Raw genomic sequence first — 18,983 nt, 5'->3', positions numbered from 1 at the left:
GTCTATCTTCTGGATTTCTGTTAAAGTAATTGTTTCTAAAAAGCAAATCTGTTGTGTCATATTGCTTTATAAAGTCCTTCAGTGAGTGGTTCCCTATTACCCAGGATAAAATCTAACCTACATAGCCTGTCTGTTCATAACAGTTTGCCACCTCATTACCAGTTCTCAGGAAATATAAGCTATGTATTCTGTATCTCAGCCGTAATGAACATAATGTGTTCTTTTATAACTTTACATATGCTGTTCTTTCTGCTTATGATTTTTTTTTCAAATTGATCAGCCTTGCCGATTCATATGAATCTTTTAATACACTTCAGATGTAGCCCGTCCTAGAAGTTATCAGTGTATCCTTTCCTCCTCCTCCTGTTAGCATTCTTCTTATTGCTTCTATGGTAATTGTCTGACTGACCCTGTTAGACTGTGAGATTACTGAGGAGAAGGACGTATCTTTCATTTATTGTTGCATTCCCAACCCCGAGTACAATGTCTGACAAAATAGCATTCAGTAAATTTTTAAAAAACCAATCTGAATTAAATCGAGTTCCTTGACATACTCAGTTAAACATTTGGCCATGGTAACTGAAAGAATTGGCAGTAGTCTTTCTTTTTTTAAAAAATCCACTATGGATATTTACCTCTTCTTATTTTTTATGATTTTCAAATAACTTGAATTTTCTTCTAATGCTTAAACTGTTTTTTCCTCATGTAGCACAATGCCTTACTTATAATCATGAGAAGTGGAATATTACTGTGATTCATGTTCTAGGCAAAGGGAGCTGTAATTAAGATGGTAAAAGGTGACAACTTTGTGTGTTCAGTGGAACAGCTATTTCTTTGCCTTCTGTTACATCAGAATACACTGACCAATGCATGGAATGCAGTGTTTTTCTTTGTATTGAATTTATGCTTACAAGAGGACAAAAAGGTGATAGATGCAATTAAATTATTCTTTTGTTCTTTATATTCTTTTTTACAGTGTATCTGTGTTCCTTGGAATATGTTGTTCTGCCACTAAAAAGCAGTATGATTTGGCAAATTATTTAATGGGTCTGGGCTTCAGTTTTTGGTCTATAAAGCAGATAGTAATAGTACTACCTCATAGGGTTGTTGTGGAAGTTAAGTGAATTATTGTATGTATGGTGCTGACATACGTAGTAAGTATTCTAAAGTAAGTATTCTAATAGCTATATTCATCCCATGCTGCTTTCCTCACCTTGGCCTCCATTCAGTTCCGTGATTATACTGAGGTCTTTGCTATCTCCAGGTCTTTCTGGATGCTCTTTTCTCTGCTGGGGTTGCAGTCTTCCATGTGATTGGCTCCTACTCAACTCCAGGTTTCCTACTAGACTGGCAATTGCAGGACAGCACAGTGTGTGCCTGGCAGGGTAGTTGTGCAATAAAGATTTATTGAGCAAATGAATAATTGAGGCTTTGTAGAAAGGAGAACCGATCGTGTGGAATGAAAGGTTGCTTCCTCTAGGGTTGTAGTCAGAGCAGGTTCTCTCGTTGTAGGCAGGGAAGAAAAAAGAGAGCCCAGATATGTGTATATGTATTATATACACACTCATACAAATTAAATGCTAAAATTATAAATGTTTAGTGGTTGAAGTATTAAAATAGGAGTCTATAGGTTAATCAAACTCTGCCTAAATGGTGATCAATTTAAGCTTAGTGATATTTTTAATTGCCACCCAGTAATTTGAAGACGATATTATTTATACTTTAAAATTAATATATTGCAGCTACACTTCAAAAGAAGAAACTCTTGGGGCGCCTGGGTGGCTCAGTTGGTTAAGCATCTCCCTTCAGCTCAGGTCATGATCCCGGAGTCCTGGGATCAAGCCCTGCATTGGGTTCCCTGCTCAGCCAGGAGTCTGCTTCTCTCCCTGCCCCTTACCCCACTCATGCTCTCTATCTCTTTTGCTCTTTCTCTTGCTGTCTTTCAAATAAATAAACAAAATCTTTGGGGGTGCGGTGGAGAGAGACTGGTTGAGGAGTACGTGAGAGTTTATATAGTGCTATCTCTTTTGTATGTGTTTGAAATTCTCTGTAATAGACTCCTTTAAATCACAAAAACAAAATGTATTTAGCCTCATAGAAAATGATTAACTTAGAGGTGCCTGGGTGGTTCAGTCAATGGAGTGTTGGACTCTTGATTTTTGGCTCAGGTCATGATTTCAAGGTCATAGGATCAAGCCCCCAGTTGGGCTCCGTGCACAGCACTAAGTTGGCTTGTCCCTCTTCCTCTGCTTCTCCCCCTGCTAGCATGTGCCCTTTCTCTCTAAAAAAAGAAAGAAAGAATTAGGAAAAAAAGAAAAGAAAAGAATTAGCTTATAAATTGGATTTTGGGGGCGCCTGGGTGGCTCAGTGGGTTAAAACCTCTGCCTTCGGCTTAGGTCATGATCTCAGGATCCTGGGATCAAGCCCTGCAACAGGCTCCTTGCTCGGCGGAGACCTGCTTCTCTCTCTGCCTGCCTCTGCCTACCTGTGATCTCTGTCTGTCAAATAAATAAATAAAATCTTTTTTAAAAAATTGGATTTTGTTCCACTACATTATTATTGTATTTGAATAATGAGGATTTTTTTTTCTGTTTTTTATTTCATCAGCAGATGCCTAATACGAACAAGCATAGGTACCCTTTTTCTAAAATACTTGGATATGAAAACATTCATTTTTAGCCAGGGTACCTAGAGACATCCTGCTTCTCCCCGTACTGCCTAGCACATGGTGGGTTCTCAGGAAATGTTTTGTGAAAGAGTATGCAGGAGCAGTCACAGACCGAAAGGGAGTTTTGTCTGTTGAGCTCTTTCATTGCAATTTATTTGTTGAAGAAATCTTGGGCTCTTGTTTGCTGTGGGCTTTCCCATCATTTGAATTCTGCTGATTGTATCACCATACTATAATTTTTTAAATTGATAGTTGTATCTAGAGCTTCATCAGATTCTATTTTGACTTTTTAAAAACTACTGTGTAATTAGTATTGTGCTCTTCCATCAGGAAGTCTATGGTATCAGATTATTTTTGTGAAATTTAACACTATTAGTTCTTTAAGTTTGAAGTTATAGAAAAATTATGTTTTAGATGGTGAAAATTATAGGCTTTTAAATAAACTTATTTGGGGTGCCTGGGTGGCTCAGTGGGTTAAAGCCTCTGCCTTTGGCTCAGGTCATGATCCCAGAGTCCTGGGATCGAGCCCCGCATCGGGCTCTCTGCTCAGCGGGGAGCCTGCTTCCTCCTCTCTCTCTGTCTGCCTCTCTGCCTGCTTGTGATCTGTCAAATAAATAAATAAATCTTTTAAAAAATAATAAATAAATAAATAAACTTATTTAAGAAAATTGATCCAGACTAAATTTCCCAAAATTTGTTATTGCAAACTTAAAAAATAAGTTTTGATTTTTATTTGTATAAGACATTGTCTTATTCCATTTAGGTTGCTATAACACAGTACCACAGACTGGTCTGTTTATAAACAAAAGAAATTTGTTTCTTGTTTTTTTGAAGTTTGAGATATCTAAGATCAAAGCATTGGCAGGTTGGGTGTCTAGTGAGGGCTCACTTCCTGTTTCATAAACAGCTATCGTTTTGCTGTCTCCTCACTTGGCAGAAGGGGCAAGGGTTTTCTCTGGAAGCTCTTTCACAAGGGTGTTAATCTCATTCATGAGGGCTCCACCTCATGACCTATGCATCTCCCAAAGTCCCCACCTCCAATGCCACCATTTGGGAATTCCATTCCTACAAGAATTGAGGGTGGACATGGGGGGCGGAGACCCAAGCATTCAGTCTATAAGAAATATGTTAAGATTTGTTGGAACTTGTTAAGTAGAATCATTGGGAATCTTGGAGTTATATCATAAAATCTAAAAAGATTTCAGAATCTCATAGTTATAATCCCATAGTACAGATCTGATATGTATAGCAATGTAGTTTTGTGTTGGTCTGTTTTGGCATTCATTAATTCTGACTTCTGCTCTATCTAGACTGTTATTAATCCCATCCAGCTCTTCCTTAGGCATAGCCTTCAAGGCTTTTGATTGGGAACTTGGTTAATCAACTTCTATATCTGCTGTAGAGTCATTTGTACTTTTCAGAAGTTTTGAGCTTAGCTTGGTAACCTCTAACCTTGAAACAGAATCTGGTAGATGTTTTAAAAGGGTGATTGGGGTAGGGGGTGCCTGGGTGGCTCAGAGGGTTAAGCCTCTGCCTTCAGCTCAGGTCATGATCTCAGGGTCCTGTGATCAAGTCCCACATCGGGCTGTCTGCTTGGCAGGGAGTCTGTTTCCCCTTCTCTCTCTCTGCCTGCCTCTCTGCCTACTTTTGATCTCTGTCAAATAAATAAATAAAATCTTAAAAAAAAAAAGGGTGATTGGTTGTGCATTTAAAACACACTTCTTCCTTCTAGTGCGACTTTGTCTCCTAAACATTCTGAGATTATGGGGGATTTTACTTTGCTTTTTAGAGGTGTGATTATGATTTCCCAGCTTCTCCATAAGTAACCCCAGAACTAAAACCAGTCATGTTTGGGATTCTTCACTTCCAGTCTGTTTTATAGAGCCCTGTGTAACAGCTCAAATTTCACGTATTCCTCTATACCCAAGAAGAATCCTGCATTTGCCAAGTGCCAGTCTTGTACAGAATTGGAAAATGCCCTCAGGAAAGAAAATGTTTAAGGATTTTCAGAAGGATCCTTCTCACATCCTTGCAGCCTGGAATTCACATTCGTCTAGTCATCACTGATTCTGTAACTCTGATATCTTTTTTTTTTAAGATTTTAAAATTTATTTTAGAGAAAGAGTGAGAGTGGGGGAGGGGCAGAAAGAGAGGGATTCCCAAGTAGACTCCCTGCTGAGGAGGAAGCCCTACTGGGGGCTCCATCCCAGGACCCTAAGATCATCACCTGAGTTGAAATCAAGTAACTGACTGAGTCACCCAGGTGCCCCAAGGATTTTATATTTATACCTCTTAGAAATGAAAAATATTCTAACGTGACAAGTAGTATGGACAGTATTACTGCCTTTATATCATTGACAAAGATTAAGATGTTTTAGAATAGCTTCCTAATATATCATTTATAGAACAGCATCTCTTTTAGTTAGTTCTGTTCTCTCTTCACTGACAAGCTCTATTTGGTTGTTACTCATCTGTGAAAGCTTATACATTAATGAGTAGTAAAGATTTCCCGCAAAAAGTAAATATATTGATAATAATTAGCTTTTACTTTTCCTGCTTGTAAAACAGAGACATTCTAAAGATGCTGTAAAGATATTTTCTTCCATTTAACTCAGGACTTCAAAAAAGTAAATTTCTTTTTCTTGACAAGAATGCTATTTTGTGTGCGTGTGTGTGTGTCTGTGTTTTCTAATCTACATCTGATTAGACATAAAATGCCTATATCCAAAGGAGACTGCAGGAAAACTGGAGATAACTTAGTAAGAATAGGCAATTAATTGGGAAAATTTAATCAGTGATAGCATTTATCAAGAAGACATGAAGTTACAAGAATCACGAAAAACATTACCTTTATATCAGGGATAAGAAATAAAGACCTCTTGTTTCTTTAACTATTTTATCTAAACATTATAAAAATAATGATACAATTTTGTGAGTGGGAATAATTACAGAACATTCGAACAATTTGGTTTGTGTTTATATTTACACTGAAAGTTTCTATTTATTGTTTGATGGGGGCAGTGATGCCCTTGACATAGAAACACATTTTGTAGGTAGGCTAACAAGGATTTGAATCCCACTCTCTTTCATTCATCTTCATAAGCTATGTTTTATTCGTAGCAAGCATTTATTTAGTGTTTACTCTGAGCCAGTTGCTCTAAGTGCATGGATATTCCTTACCTATTTTATTTTATTTTTATTCCTTACCTCTTTTAATTCAAAGAACAGCTCTTGGAATCACTTCTTCTGTAACACAATTCTGTCACAGTAGTAAGTGATGAAGCTAGGATGTAAACTGAGTTCGTAAAACACCAAAGCCCATATTAAATATTGTGTCATACCACCTCCCTGTGCGATCCTGAGCAAATCACACACACACACACCCTAACTCTGTAACCCCCAAAGCTTTGGAAATTGCTAGTTTTTTCATAACTTATTTGGTGGCAAAATGAGACTTGAATGGATGAAAAACATTTACAGCCTTTGTTTATCCCATTTAGTGTGACTGCATACACGTTGCTGCAAAAATGGTGATGTATTTGATTTAGGGTGTCCTGTGGTTGATCTTCTCTGGAAATGTTAACAAAATATATGGTGTATGCACTGTATTAATTTTCTAAAATGTAAAAAATTCTGAAATCAGAAACATTCCCAGGTGGCTATGGCCCCTATTTAACTTCCATATTACTTTATTTTCTTTCTGTAGAGATGTTAACATCAAACCCAGTAGGTTTTAATAAGAATTATATGAAATAATTAACGTATGTAAGCATTTAAGGTCCGTGGCATATAAGTATTTAATTTATTGGTATTGTTACTATCATTATCTTGGAATTTATATTCAACTGTGCAGAGTTTGGATCCTAAAGTTATTAGAATTGTTGAAAACATGAGTTTTGTTTAGCTTGCAGCTGAAGCCCAACACTGCTTTGTGTCTGTGTAGGATTAGTAGGAAACTATGCCTTCTACACATTGTAGTCACTTTGACTTACCACTGGCTATTTAACACAGTATGATTTTCTCCTGTAAGTGTTTGTTATCCCTTAGTGCAGTATTTCCTAACCTTTTTTGTGTCGCTGCACACAGAGAAAAGTCTTTCCTGAGATCAGTGAAGGAAGAGGGTGCTTGTGCACCGCTGTTCCAGGGTCTCCTGAGGGCCGAGGGAATCAATAGCATGGCACACTGTAACACTTTGACAAAGCAGCCCAGAATTGTGTACACCAAACATTAGCGGAAGATAAATGAAATGATGAAGATTACAGTGAATTTACTTTTGTTCCCTCTTTAAGTATCTATTTCAGAATAGGTGAAAAAATCCACATAAAACTAGGTGAAAGTTATAATTTTTTAAATTGTTCATCTCTTAATTGTCTTCTAGCAGTCAAGAATGAAGTAGGTTAGAATTTTTTTTTTAAAGTAAGAGATAGATTGACTATTTTACATAGTGCTTTATATAATGTATTTGTTGGAATCTTAAGGATATTCATTTGTAAGTTAGAATTATGAAGAAACTATGACGCTGTTTAATCATTTAAAGCAGTTCTAAGTGTAGATAGGACCAAAGATACATTTAATTTAGGGCATTTGTTTTTTTTAAGGGTCTGACATTTATTTTTTCCCCAAATATTACAGTAAAACGTAGGTAGGGTAGGATGATTTTGTCAGTTTTCTTTTTAATGTAAAATTCAGAGTTTGGCTGTTAGAAGTTATTTGCAACAGGCTTGTATGCACAGGATACAAGAAGTTGTTTCACATTATTCACCCATCCCGCCCCTTTGCCAAGTCTATGGGGTGAATCACAGCCAGATTAAAAAAGGAGTGTAGAGTTAATTCTCAACCAGATAATATGTTTCTAGAATGTTAGTTGAGATGTTTTCCTCAGCTATAAATTCAGGATAGGGAGGTGGGGCAAACAGTATATAGGGAGTTGTGAGTATAGCCCCTTTGGCTAAGGAATTTGAGGGTCAGGGAGACACTCCACATCCTATTGGTTTATCTTGAAGGAAAGGTTATTTAGTTTGAAGGATATAAACAGGATTTCTTTTTCTTGTGGTTCTTTGTGGAGGAGACTCTCTCCTTGCCTTCAGTTAACACAAATGGGGTTAGCTGAGTCCATGGCATATCCAGGGGCCTATTTGCAGTTGGTGGGGCTCCTCTTTACCTTTTGAGGGATGCATTTCCTGTGCTTTTTCTCTTTTCCTTTTTTGTTTCTTAAGATTTTTTAAAATTTTTATTTATTTGATAGAGATCACAAGTAGGCAGAGAGGCAAACAGAGAGAGAGAGAGGAGGAAGCAGGCTCCCTGCTGAGCAGAGAGCCTAATGCCCCAGGACCCTGGGATCATGACCTGAGCGGAAGGCAGAGGCTTTAACCCACTGAGCCACCCAGGCACCCCTCTTGTGCTTTTTCTTTTTTCATGGACTCGAATAGTGAGGTTGGGGACAGGAGGGAGGCAGAAGTGGAAACCGACTCCTTGGTACTCACTTAATTCTGAACAGACTTGGAGCTCTGTCTGCTCAAGTTGGGGTCTTTTTCAAGAGGAGTTTTCAGAGATAAAATAATTTTGACAGCCTTACAAATCTTTCTTTTAATACTTCAGAAATGTTCTAATTTGCGGGGTTTACCACCTTCAAAAGCTTTAAGAATATTGGATGATTCTATAATAGTATATAGCTCAGAATATGTTATTTTGGAAATAATATTGTTAATATGTTATATTATGTTAGAATATGTTAGTTTGAAAAGAATGTGGCTGGCATTCAGCACTTCATTGAACCAGGGCTTATTATTTATCAGCTGCGTTCCTTAATTTTTCACAGAATGTTACATCTTCATCTAAATCACGAATCTGAATTATATTACTATAAAACCTAACAGTGTTCCCTAAGATAGCATAGTAGTAACTTTTGTAAGAAAAAACATGTTAGTGGGGAGCCTGGGTGGTTCAGTTGTTAAGCATCTGCCTTCAGCTCAGGTCATGATCCCAGAGTCCTGGGATTGAGCCCTGTATTGGGCTCCCTGCTCCAAGGGAAGCCTGCTTTTCCCTCACCCGCTCCCCCCTGCTTCCCCTCTCTCACTGTGTCTCTCTCTATCAAATAAATAAATAAAATCTTTAAAAAAAAAAAAGAAAGAAAGAAAGAAAAGAGAAAACAAGTAGTAACAAAAATTGTTTCCCTTAGAGGAATAGAAAATAAAGATAATAACAAAATAAAATTCCAGAATATATGAAGTCATTAGGACTAAAAATCATGTATTACACATGTATTTTATATTTTTATATTATTGTAATGATTGGTATTCCTTGTCATCCCCACAGGCATGTTACAAAGATAAATACAGTCTTTTCTCAACTCTTTATTATTAACCTCAGAAATGTGCAAGTGTTGATGTGTTAAGAGTTTAGGGATTAGAAAGCTGCAAAAAATGAGTTTTCTGTCTCTTTTGGGAAATAGTGTTGCTTTGTGAGTGGAATTTGCAAGCCAGATAAATTCTGTAGAGTTAGTGAGTGGTAATGTAGTAGTCACTTTACAGAGTGTGGGGTCCTGAAACAGTTGGTGCAGGTGGATAGCAGTGCTGTAAGGGAGGGAAATCAAAGTTCACATACAAAGTATCCATAGGGACTCCACATTTTGCAGATTCTCTTTCCCTAAAACAAAAACAAAACTTTGTTTTTGGATCGTATTTCTCAGATTTCAGAACTCATTTTTTTCCTTTCAGAAAACTGAAGAATGGGAGAAAGATAAGACTGAAGCAGACATGGAAGAGTATGTATGGAACAATAGCTCCTCTGAAAAAAATATTCTGGAAACACTTCTCCAAATCAAAGCTGCTGAGAAAAATCTGGATGTAAATAAAGAAGAGCTCCTTGCTACGAAAGAAGTTGAAGAGTACAAAAAGTCTGTTGTTAGTCTTAAGAATGAAGGGGACAAGGAAAATACCCTTTCTCGGTACAAAGAATCAGTGAAGAAACTATTAAATCTAATGTGATTTATTTAGAAAAATCTCCTTGATTTAATTTTTATTTTATGATTTAAAATCTCCATGATATAATTTTATAATTATCTCACTTTATATAAATTTGAAAATGCTAAAAAAAAAAACGTTTTTACACATTTCAGATTTTTTTTATTAGTTTCAGAGGCTTAGTGATTATTATTAGTTTAGTGATTCATCAGTTGCATATAACATACCCAGTGCTCATTCCATCGGTTTTCCTTTTTAATACCCATCCCCCAGTTACCTCATCACCCCACCCACCTCCCCTTCAGCAACCCTCAGTGTGTTTCCTAGAGTTCAATGTCTCTTACAGTTTGCCTTCCTGTCTAATTTTCATCTTATTTTATTTTTCCTTATCTTCTCCTGTGTTCATCTCTTTTATTTCTTAAATTCCACATATGAATGAAATCATATGGTATTTGTCTTTCTCTGACTTACTTATTTTGCTTAGCATAATACTCTAATTCTATCCACATTGTTGAAAACGATAAGATTTAATTCTTTCTGAATAAAAATACTACTGTGTATATATACCTCATCTTTATCCATTCATCTGTCAGTGGACATCTGGACGCTTTTCATATTTTGGCTGTGGTGGACGTTGCTACTCTAAACATTGGGGTGAGATGCCCCTTTGGATCACTGCATTCGTATCTTTGGGGTAAATACCCAGTAATGCAGTTGCTGGTTCATAGGGTAGCTCTGTTTTCAACTTTCTGAGGAACCTCCAAACTGTTTTCCAGAGCGGCTCACCAGTTTGCATTCCTACTAACAGTGTAAGAGGGTTCCCCTTTCTCCACATCTTCACCAACATCTGTTGTTCCTGACTTGTTAATTTTAGCCATTTTGACTGGTGTGAGATGGTATCTCATTATGGTTTTGATTTGTATTTCCCTCATGCTGTGTCTGCAAGCCATTTGTATCTTTTCTTTGGGGTAAAGTCTGTTGGCGTCTTCTGCCCATTTCTTGACTGGATTTTTTGATTTTTGGGTGTTGACTTTAATAAGTTTCTTTATAGATTTTGGATACTGGCCCTTTTTTTTTTTTTTTTTTAATTTTATTTACTTGACAGACAGAGATCACAAGTAGGCAGAGAGAAAGGGGAAAGCAGGCTCCCCGCTGAGCAGAGAGCCCGATGCGGGGCTCGATCCCAGGACCCTGAGATCATGACCTGAGCCGAAGGCAGAGGCTTTAACCCACCGAGCCACCCAGGCGCCCCGGATACTGGCCCTTTATCTGATAAGCCATTTGCAAATATATTCTCCCATTCCATAGGTTGCCTTTTAATTTTGTCAGCTCTTTGCTGTGCAAAAGCTTTTTATCTTGATGAAGTCTCAATAGTACATTTTTGCTTTTGTTTCCCTTGTCTTTGGAGACATATCTAGCAAGAAGTTGTTGCAGCTGAGGTAAGGTTGCTGCCTATATTTTCTTCTAGGATTTTGACAGATTCCTATCTCACGGTTAGGTCTTTCATCCATTTTGAGTCTATTTTTGTGATGGTGTAAGGAAATGGTCCGGTTTCATTCTTCTGCATGTGGCTGTCTAATTTTTTCAGCACCATTTGTTGAAGACACTGTCTTCTTTCCATTGGACATTCTTTCCTGCTTTGTTGAAGATTAGTTGACCATAGAGTTGAGGGTCCATATCTGCTCTCTGTTCTGTTCCATTGATCTATGTGTCTGTTTCTGTGCCAGTACCATGCTGTGTTGCTGATTACAGCTTTGTAGTAGATTTTGGCTTTATTTGCTGGTCTTTTCCCAGCTCCTTTAGGTCTAAGGTTAGGTTGTGTATTTGGGACTTCTCTTGTTTCTTTCTTTCTTTCTTTCTTTCTTTCTTTCTTTCTTTCTTTCTTTTTTTTTTTTTTAAAGATTTTATTTATTTATTTGACAGAGAGAGAGAGAGAGAGATCACAAGTAGGCAGAGAGGCAGGCAGAGAGAGGGGGAAGCAGACTCCCCACTGAGCAGAGAACCTGATGTGGGGCTCGATCCCAGAACCCTGTGATCATGACCCAAGCCGAAGGCAGAGGGTTTAACCCACTGAGCCACCCAGGCACCCTACTTCTCTTATTTCTTGAGAAAGGCTTATGTTACTATATACTTCCCTCTTAGGACCATCTTTGCTGTATCCCAAAGGTTCAGAATTATCCTGTTTTCACATTTATTTCCGTGTATATTTTGAGTTCTTCTCTAATTTCCTGATTGATTCTTTAATAAGGTGCTCTTTAACCAACATGTATTTGTGTTCCTTCCAATTTTTCTCTTGTGATTGAGTTCAGGTTTTAAAGCATGGTGTTCTAAAAATTTGCATGGTATGATCTCAGTCTTTCTGTACCAGTTGAGGCCTGATTTTTGATGCAGTATGTGATCTGTTCAGGGGAATGTTCCATGTACACTCAAGAAGAATGTGTATTCTGTTGCTTTAAGATGAAATGCTCTAAATAGATCTCTTAAGTCCATCTGGTCTGGTGTGTCATTCAAAGCCCTTGTTTCCTTTTTCATCTGCTTAGATGATCTGTCCATTGCAGTGAGTGGGGTGTTGAAGTCTCCAACTATGATTGTATTATTATCAGTGTGTTTCTTTAATTTTATTAATTGGTTTGTACAATTGGCTGCTCCCAAGTTAGGGGCATAAATATTTACAGTTGTTAGATCTTCTTGTTGGGTAGACCCTTTTATTATGATACTGTGTCCTTTTCATCTCCTATTATAGTCTTTGGTTTAAAAAGTCTAGTTTGATGTAAGGATGGCTACTCCAGCTTTCTTTTGATATTCATTAACATGATAAATGGTTCTCCACCCCCTCATGCTCAATTTGGAGGTATCTTTGGGTCTAAAATGAGTCTCTTATAGACAGCATATCAATGGGTCTTGTTTTTTATCCACTCTGATATCATGTGTCTTTTGATTGGAACATTTAGTCCATTTACATTCAAAGTAATTACGTACGAAGTTATACCATTGTATTTTCAGTAAAGTCACTGTTTCTGTAGATTGTCACTGTTCCTTTCTGCTGTTTGTTACTTTTGGGTTCTCTTCCCTCAAAGGATCCCCTTTAATATTTCTTACAGGGCTAGTGTAGTGGTCAAAAATTCCTTTAGTTTTTGTCTAACCTGGAAACTCTTTATCTCTCCTTCTATTCTGAATGACAACCTTGCTGGATAAAAGTATTCTTGGTTGCATATTTTTCTCATTTGGTACCCTGAATATATCATGCCAGTCCTTACTGGCCTTCCAGGTCTCTGGGCAAGTCCGCTGTCAGCTTTATGTTTCTACCATTGTAGGTTATGGACCTCTTGTCCTAAGCTGCTTTCAGGTTTTTCTCTTAATCTGAAATTTGCAAGCTTCTTTATTGTATGTCCAAACACAACTCCAAACTGAGAGTAAGGGGTTAGAGAACCATTTATCATTACCTCAATCTTTTTATTGATTTTGAGGGGGTGTCTCTGTCCCTCCTGGATTGAATGCCTATTTCCTTCCCTAGATTAGGGAAGTTCCCAGCTGTAATTTGTTCAAATAAACATTCTGCCCTCCCTCCTTCCCCTTCATCTTCTGGGACCCCTATTATCTGGATATTATTTTGCTTTATCGAATCACCGATTTCTGGAAGCTTTCCTTCGTGATTAAGTAGTTGTCTCTCTTCGGCTTACTTATATTCCATTATTTTGTCTTCTATATTACTGACTCTCCTGTGCCTTATTTATTGTCACTTTCAGAGCCTCCATTTTTTACCGCATCTCAGTAATAGCATTTTTAATTTTGGCATGACTGTATTTTAGTTCTTTTATTTCTACAGTAAGGGATTCTTTAGTATCTTGAATGCTTTTTTCAAGCCCAACTTGTGTCTTTATAATCATTGTTTTAAGTTCTAGTTCAGACATCTTACTTATATCCATATTAACTCCTGTTCTTCTTTCTTTTGTTATTAAGTTTCTCCATCTTGTTATTATGTCCAGAAAAGAAAAGAAGAAAGAGAGAGTAAAGACGACAATATTTCTAAGAAGTGGCCACTTTTCTCTTTGTAGCATTGCAGCATTTCTTTGATCAGATCTCTGGTTGAAAATGCAAGTGTTCAGAATGATTTGATAACTATCTAGCTGAATTCCAGGGATAAGACTAACAGAGGGTCCTTACTACTCCACCATGTTAACTCTAGAAGCCACATCACATTTAAAATATTTTCTCATACTAATGCATCATGGCAATGATTATTCAGCAGTTTTGTTATTTGTATGGTGTGGCAGTAGAACTGATTAGACGACCTGTGTGATTCCTTCTGGTTTGAAAGTATTTAAATTTTATTTCTGCCATCACTTTAATATTCATGTATATACATATGTTGTTATTTTATCTCCTATTTCTTTTTATACAAATTAGCACCTATTGGTTGCTTTTAAATCCAGATCTTCCTCAACTTAGGATGGGGTTATGTCCCAATAAATCCATCTTAAGATGAAAATATCGTAAGTTTAAAATATATTTAATACATCTAACCTACCAAACATCATAGCTTAGTTCAACCTACCTTAAACGTGCTCAGAACACTTAACATTAGCTTACAGTTGGCCAGAATCATCTATCACAGAGCCTATTTTATAATTAAGTGTTAAATATCTCATGAAGTTTATTGAATACTGTACTGAAAGTTAAAGAATGGTTTTATGGGTACAAAGTGGTTGTCATTATACAGGTTGTTTACCCTTAGGATCACATGGCTGGATAGGAGCTTCGGCTGCTGCTGCCCAGTATCATGAAAATGTGTCATCATATATCACTAGTCTGGGAAAAGATCAAAATTCAAAATCTGAAGTATGGTTTCCTCAGTACGTTACTGCTTTCACACCATTATAAATTCAAAAAATCGTGAGTCAAAATAAGTCAGGACCAGTTGTAATGACTTTGGTTATTTAGGAGGCTAAGTCCAGAACGTACTTCCCTGTATATAGTTCAGTGCTTTTTTTTTTACATAACTACTGTCCACCCAATGCCTTTTCTACAGATGCCAATTGTGATTAGAAACAGGTTCTTGGAAGTATTTTTCTAATCTGAAAAGTTTGCTCCATTCCTCTCTTTTGGGCTCACTTTATGTTAATTCAACTCTGCTTAGCATCCTTCTTTCTGTTTTCTGGGGCTCACTTCTCCAAGCCAATGCTTGCAGAAAAGTGGAAATGGAGGTTAACTGGTATTCATCTCTTTAGATTCCCCAGTTAGAGTTTCTGCAGCTCAGAAAAGAGATGAGTTGTAAGACCTTGAAATTAATTGGAGTAAATGACAAAGTAAGACTTGTCCTATGAAACATTCCATTCAATTTAACTGTCAATTCAGTATTTTTATCTATTATGTCTACCACTTCCAAAGTTATAAGTTGTTAAGTTAATTAAAATAGAATTTTATTTTCTATTGAGTTTAATTACTTGGAATTAATGAGTTTGTTACTTGTCCAAAACTTACTTTGCCTAACAGAATTAGAGAACATAAATGAAAGCCAAAAAGAATTTGAAAACAGTTACCCAAAGGATTTATATGAAATGAAGGTATGATTTAGTATTAGCAAGTTCAAGAATCTGTATGTTATTAAGTATGATAAGATGACCTTGACTGCAAAAAGAGAGATACATTGTAACCCACTGCATAGAAATAGTAAATTAGGGTGCTTGGGTGGCTCAGTGGGTTAAGCCGCTGCCTTTGGCTCAGGTCATGATCTCAGGGTCCTGGGATTGAGTCCTGAATTGGGCTCTCCGCTTGGCGGGGAGCCTGCTCCCCCCACCCCCGACCCCCCCGCCTGTATCTCTGCCTGCTTGTGATCTCTCTCTGTCACATAAATAGATAAAACCTTTTTTTTTTTTTAAGATTTTATTTATTTATTTGACAGAGAGAAATCACAAGTAGATGGAGAGGCAGGCAGAGAGAGAGAGGGAAGCAGGCTCCCTGCGGAGCAGAGAGCCCGATGCGGGACTCGATCCCAGGACCCTGAGATCATGACCTGAGCCGAAGGCAGCGGCTTAATCCACTGAGCCACCCAGGCGCCCCAATAAAACCTTTTTTAAAAAAATATAAATAAGTAATAAAAATTAAAAATATTTTTATTAAAAAAATAAAAATTAAAAAATAAATTAAAATTAAAAATTAAAAGCATACTCTAAGTGTATTGAAATGTTATATTTCTTAGAGATTCATGGAGTTTAAGGAATTTCAGATGCAGAAACAGTATTGAAGAAGGGAACATTTTGAAAATAGAGGTTGAGGAGAAATCCTTTGGGAACATGTAAAGAGATGGTAGGTTAGGGTCATCCATCTTTTGAAATAATACTATAATAGTAGATAAAACAGAGGAGGTAATGCTGTGTAATAAAAAATCTGACCTGGCCCAAAGAGAGGTCTGGCCTTTGCTTGCAGCTTCTAGGAGGTAATCTATGTCATACCTCATAGGAATATCTTTGTTTAGGGTGAGAGCCAGTCACAATGGATTTTAGGGTGGGGCTGGCCACACCTGACAGTCTTAGCCATGCCGGCAAAACCACATGATTTAGAGGAAGGGGCATTAAGTCACCTGGGATCAGTCCACCTGGCAGCTGAGATCAACCACCCAGGTAATCACTCGGTCATACCCATGCAATAGAGCCTCTATAAAATCTTTGAACTGCTAAAGTTTGGGCAGGATTCCCTGGCTGGCAGTACTCTGGGCATATTACCCTACACTGGTGCAGGAAAAGTAACATATCTTGCCTCTAGGGGCAGACACCAGAAACTATAACTTTGGAACCCTCTGTGACTTCATTCTATGTGCTTCTTTCCTTGGCTGACTTTAATCCATATCCTTTCCCTGTGATAAACCATAGCCATGAGTATAACAGCTTTCCTGGAGTTCTGTGAATTATTCTAGTGAATTACCAAACCTGAGGGTGGTTTTTCAGACAGACCTCCCCGCTCCAAATTTATACTTGGTGTCTCACAGAGCACTGTACCCTCTAGCCTTTGCAGTTTGGGTATCTCCAGGCAACTGATCTGAAGATAGGCTGTAGCACTGACACCTAATGGCAAAATCTTAGAGCTGTGAGATTAATACAGAACTGCCTCAGATAGAAAGCAGTTACGATCATTATAATTTTAGCAATAATTAAACTACTGTTTTTCATTAATCGGATCTTTACCCATCCTTTAAGATATTAATTGAGCCAATATATACAATGAACATCATATTTATCCTTTAACCAAGTCTAAGGGATATTTGCTACATTGATAACACATTGACTGCTGACATCAAACTTAAAATTATATAACTCAGAAGTTGCTTAAACACATAGGCAACTAAGAAGTAGGATAAATCTGTTCCCTTAATTGTGACATGCTTTAGTTCTTTCTTTGCATATGTCTTCCCCAACAGTGGTAAGTATTTCATAATACTGGACAGTTACAGACTTTTTAAAAGAGGTCTGGCTAGTTACCATGTTGGGAGGATTTCAGTATTATCATTACTTTGCAATTGAGTTTAACAATCTTGGCCTTGGTTGTTGACTGGTTGTTGGCCTTGAGAATCTTTTATTGTTTCTTAAGAAAGTTTTAAATTCTATTCAGAAGTTCTCTTTTGGTCCTTGTGGCTTCCAGGAAGGACATGGTTTCTAGGCTCGGCGATTTTTGCTTCCTGGCTGACACTGGCCTGGTTGCATCTGCAGTCTAATAAATGTCTTCAGTTTATCTGATGGTCACAGATAGTGGCTGAAGAAGAGGAGTATGGGTTTGGTTTCTTACAAATGTAAATATGTTTTCTCAAATTATGGTCATTTTTATAAAACTACCAATTTTAGGAAATGAGCAAATTCTAAGAAACCCCAAACAAGAAAAATGTTTTTCTAGCACCCCTGGTTTTTTGGAAACCTTTAAAAGCTTGTATATAAAAAATAAAATAAGGTAAATTAAAAACTTGCATATATTTTAAAGAAAAATAATCTTTTAAAAGATTGTACAAATAATTTTTAAAGACTGCTTCTTGAAATATAATTTTAGGGTAATTAAGTCTTTATATCCTCCCTATGTAATATGAATAATTTTTTTCCTAATGAATTGGGAAAGAAATTGATAAAATTTAATATTTAATATCATGACTAGTAAATAAGGGTAAGTTGATGACATTTTAAAAATCAGATTTTTATTTGTAGCTAATATTCCACTGATAGAGATTTTTTATATTTCTTCCTTATATTAAAAAAAGAAACAGACATATTTTTCCCCCACATAGTATCAACACTAGGGAAAGAAACAGAAACACCTCTTAAGCCACTGGACAGTTTGTTTTAACATGAGAACAATACTGTTTTATTAATCCTGTAATAGGGCTTTCTTTTATCTATTCTTGCTTATTGGCTGTCTTTTAGTATCTCTCCTCACATTTAAAAAGAGTTTCAAGGGTTAGATTAAGGGTCTAAAGCTTAAAATCATTGGAGACTTGATTGAATTAAAGTGTCTGCACTTCAGGGTGGGGGTGGGGGTAGATCTGGTGTAAGATTTGGACAGAGCTCAAATACCTACAGCTAATGTTTGCACCTGGGAAAACACTACATACACGTGAGGGCTGTAAACGAAAACTCCCAAACTTTATTCAACAGAGATCAACACAATTCCAGTACCAGAGTTAAAGGCATGTCAACTTTAAAAAATGAAGATGGTTTAGGATTAAGAAGAATTAATCAGTCGAACATCAAAACTAAATTTTTTTAAAAGGCAGCATTTGCACATGTGTTAGTAACTGTAATAATAGCACTTTTCTGTCCAATCCACTAAAAGATTTTATTAACATACATGACAATTATTTGACCTTGACAGGAAACATATGATATTATGGTGTTTTCCTCTCTGTATTTTTTTTTTCCATGTTTTTTGGAGGCTTTTAATCTAACAGTGATTTCCAGCATGAACTTTTGAACCAGATATCTATTAAATCCTGCCCTCCCTAATATTAAGCTATGTGACTTTAGGGAAGATAGCCTCTCTCTTCTCATTTTCCTCATCTGTAAAATGTGATAATAATACTATAGTCATTTTAAAAAGTATATCTAATTCATAAAATTATATCCATGAGGGAATACATGTATAGCACTTAGAAGCATATCTCTCACACTGTGCTAAACAAGTGCAGGGGTCAGAATTTTGGAACTTTGGCAAAGGGTAGACTATTCACAAAATAGAAATGATCAAAGCAGTTAAGTTTATGAAGATTATGGCCTTACAGTCCTGTGCAATATTTATTTTTTTTTAAACAAACAGCCCTTGTCTTACAGAAAACTAAAAACGATACCCTTGAAAGCTTACAATCTTGTAACTTTTAC

At 36.8% G+C, this 18,983-nt stretch overlaps 1 protein-coding gene across 1 annotated transcript in view; it reads left to right on the top strand.

The window, feature by feature from the left end:
- LOC309868527 (small ribosomal subunit protein mS35-like) overlaps positions 1-9,668 on the top strand; it is a 38,834-nt gene extending 29,166 nt beyond the window's left edge. The window contains exon 6 of the mRNA XM_082738453.1: positions 9,385-9,668. Within this exon, the coding sequence (XP_082594579.1) occupies positions 9,385-9,654 (270 nt within the window). The 3' untranslated portion in view covers positions 9,655-9,668. The remainder of the gene's footprint in view (positions 1-9,384) is intronic.
- The last annotated feature ends 9,315 nt before the right edge of the window (positions 9,669-18,983 follow it).

This window comes from Mustela nivalis, assembly GCF_964662115.1.
Source record: "Mustela nivalis genome assembly, chromosome: 7".
Taxonomy (NCBI): Eukaryota; Metazoa; Chordata; class Mammalia; order Carnivora; family Mustelidae; genus Mustela; species Mustela nivalis.
The sequence above is the reverse complement of the archived record's forward strand: the minus strand, read 5'-3'. Positions and strand labels throughout refer to the sequence as shown.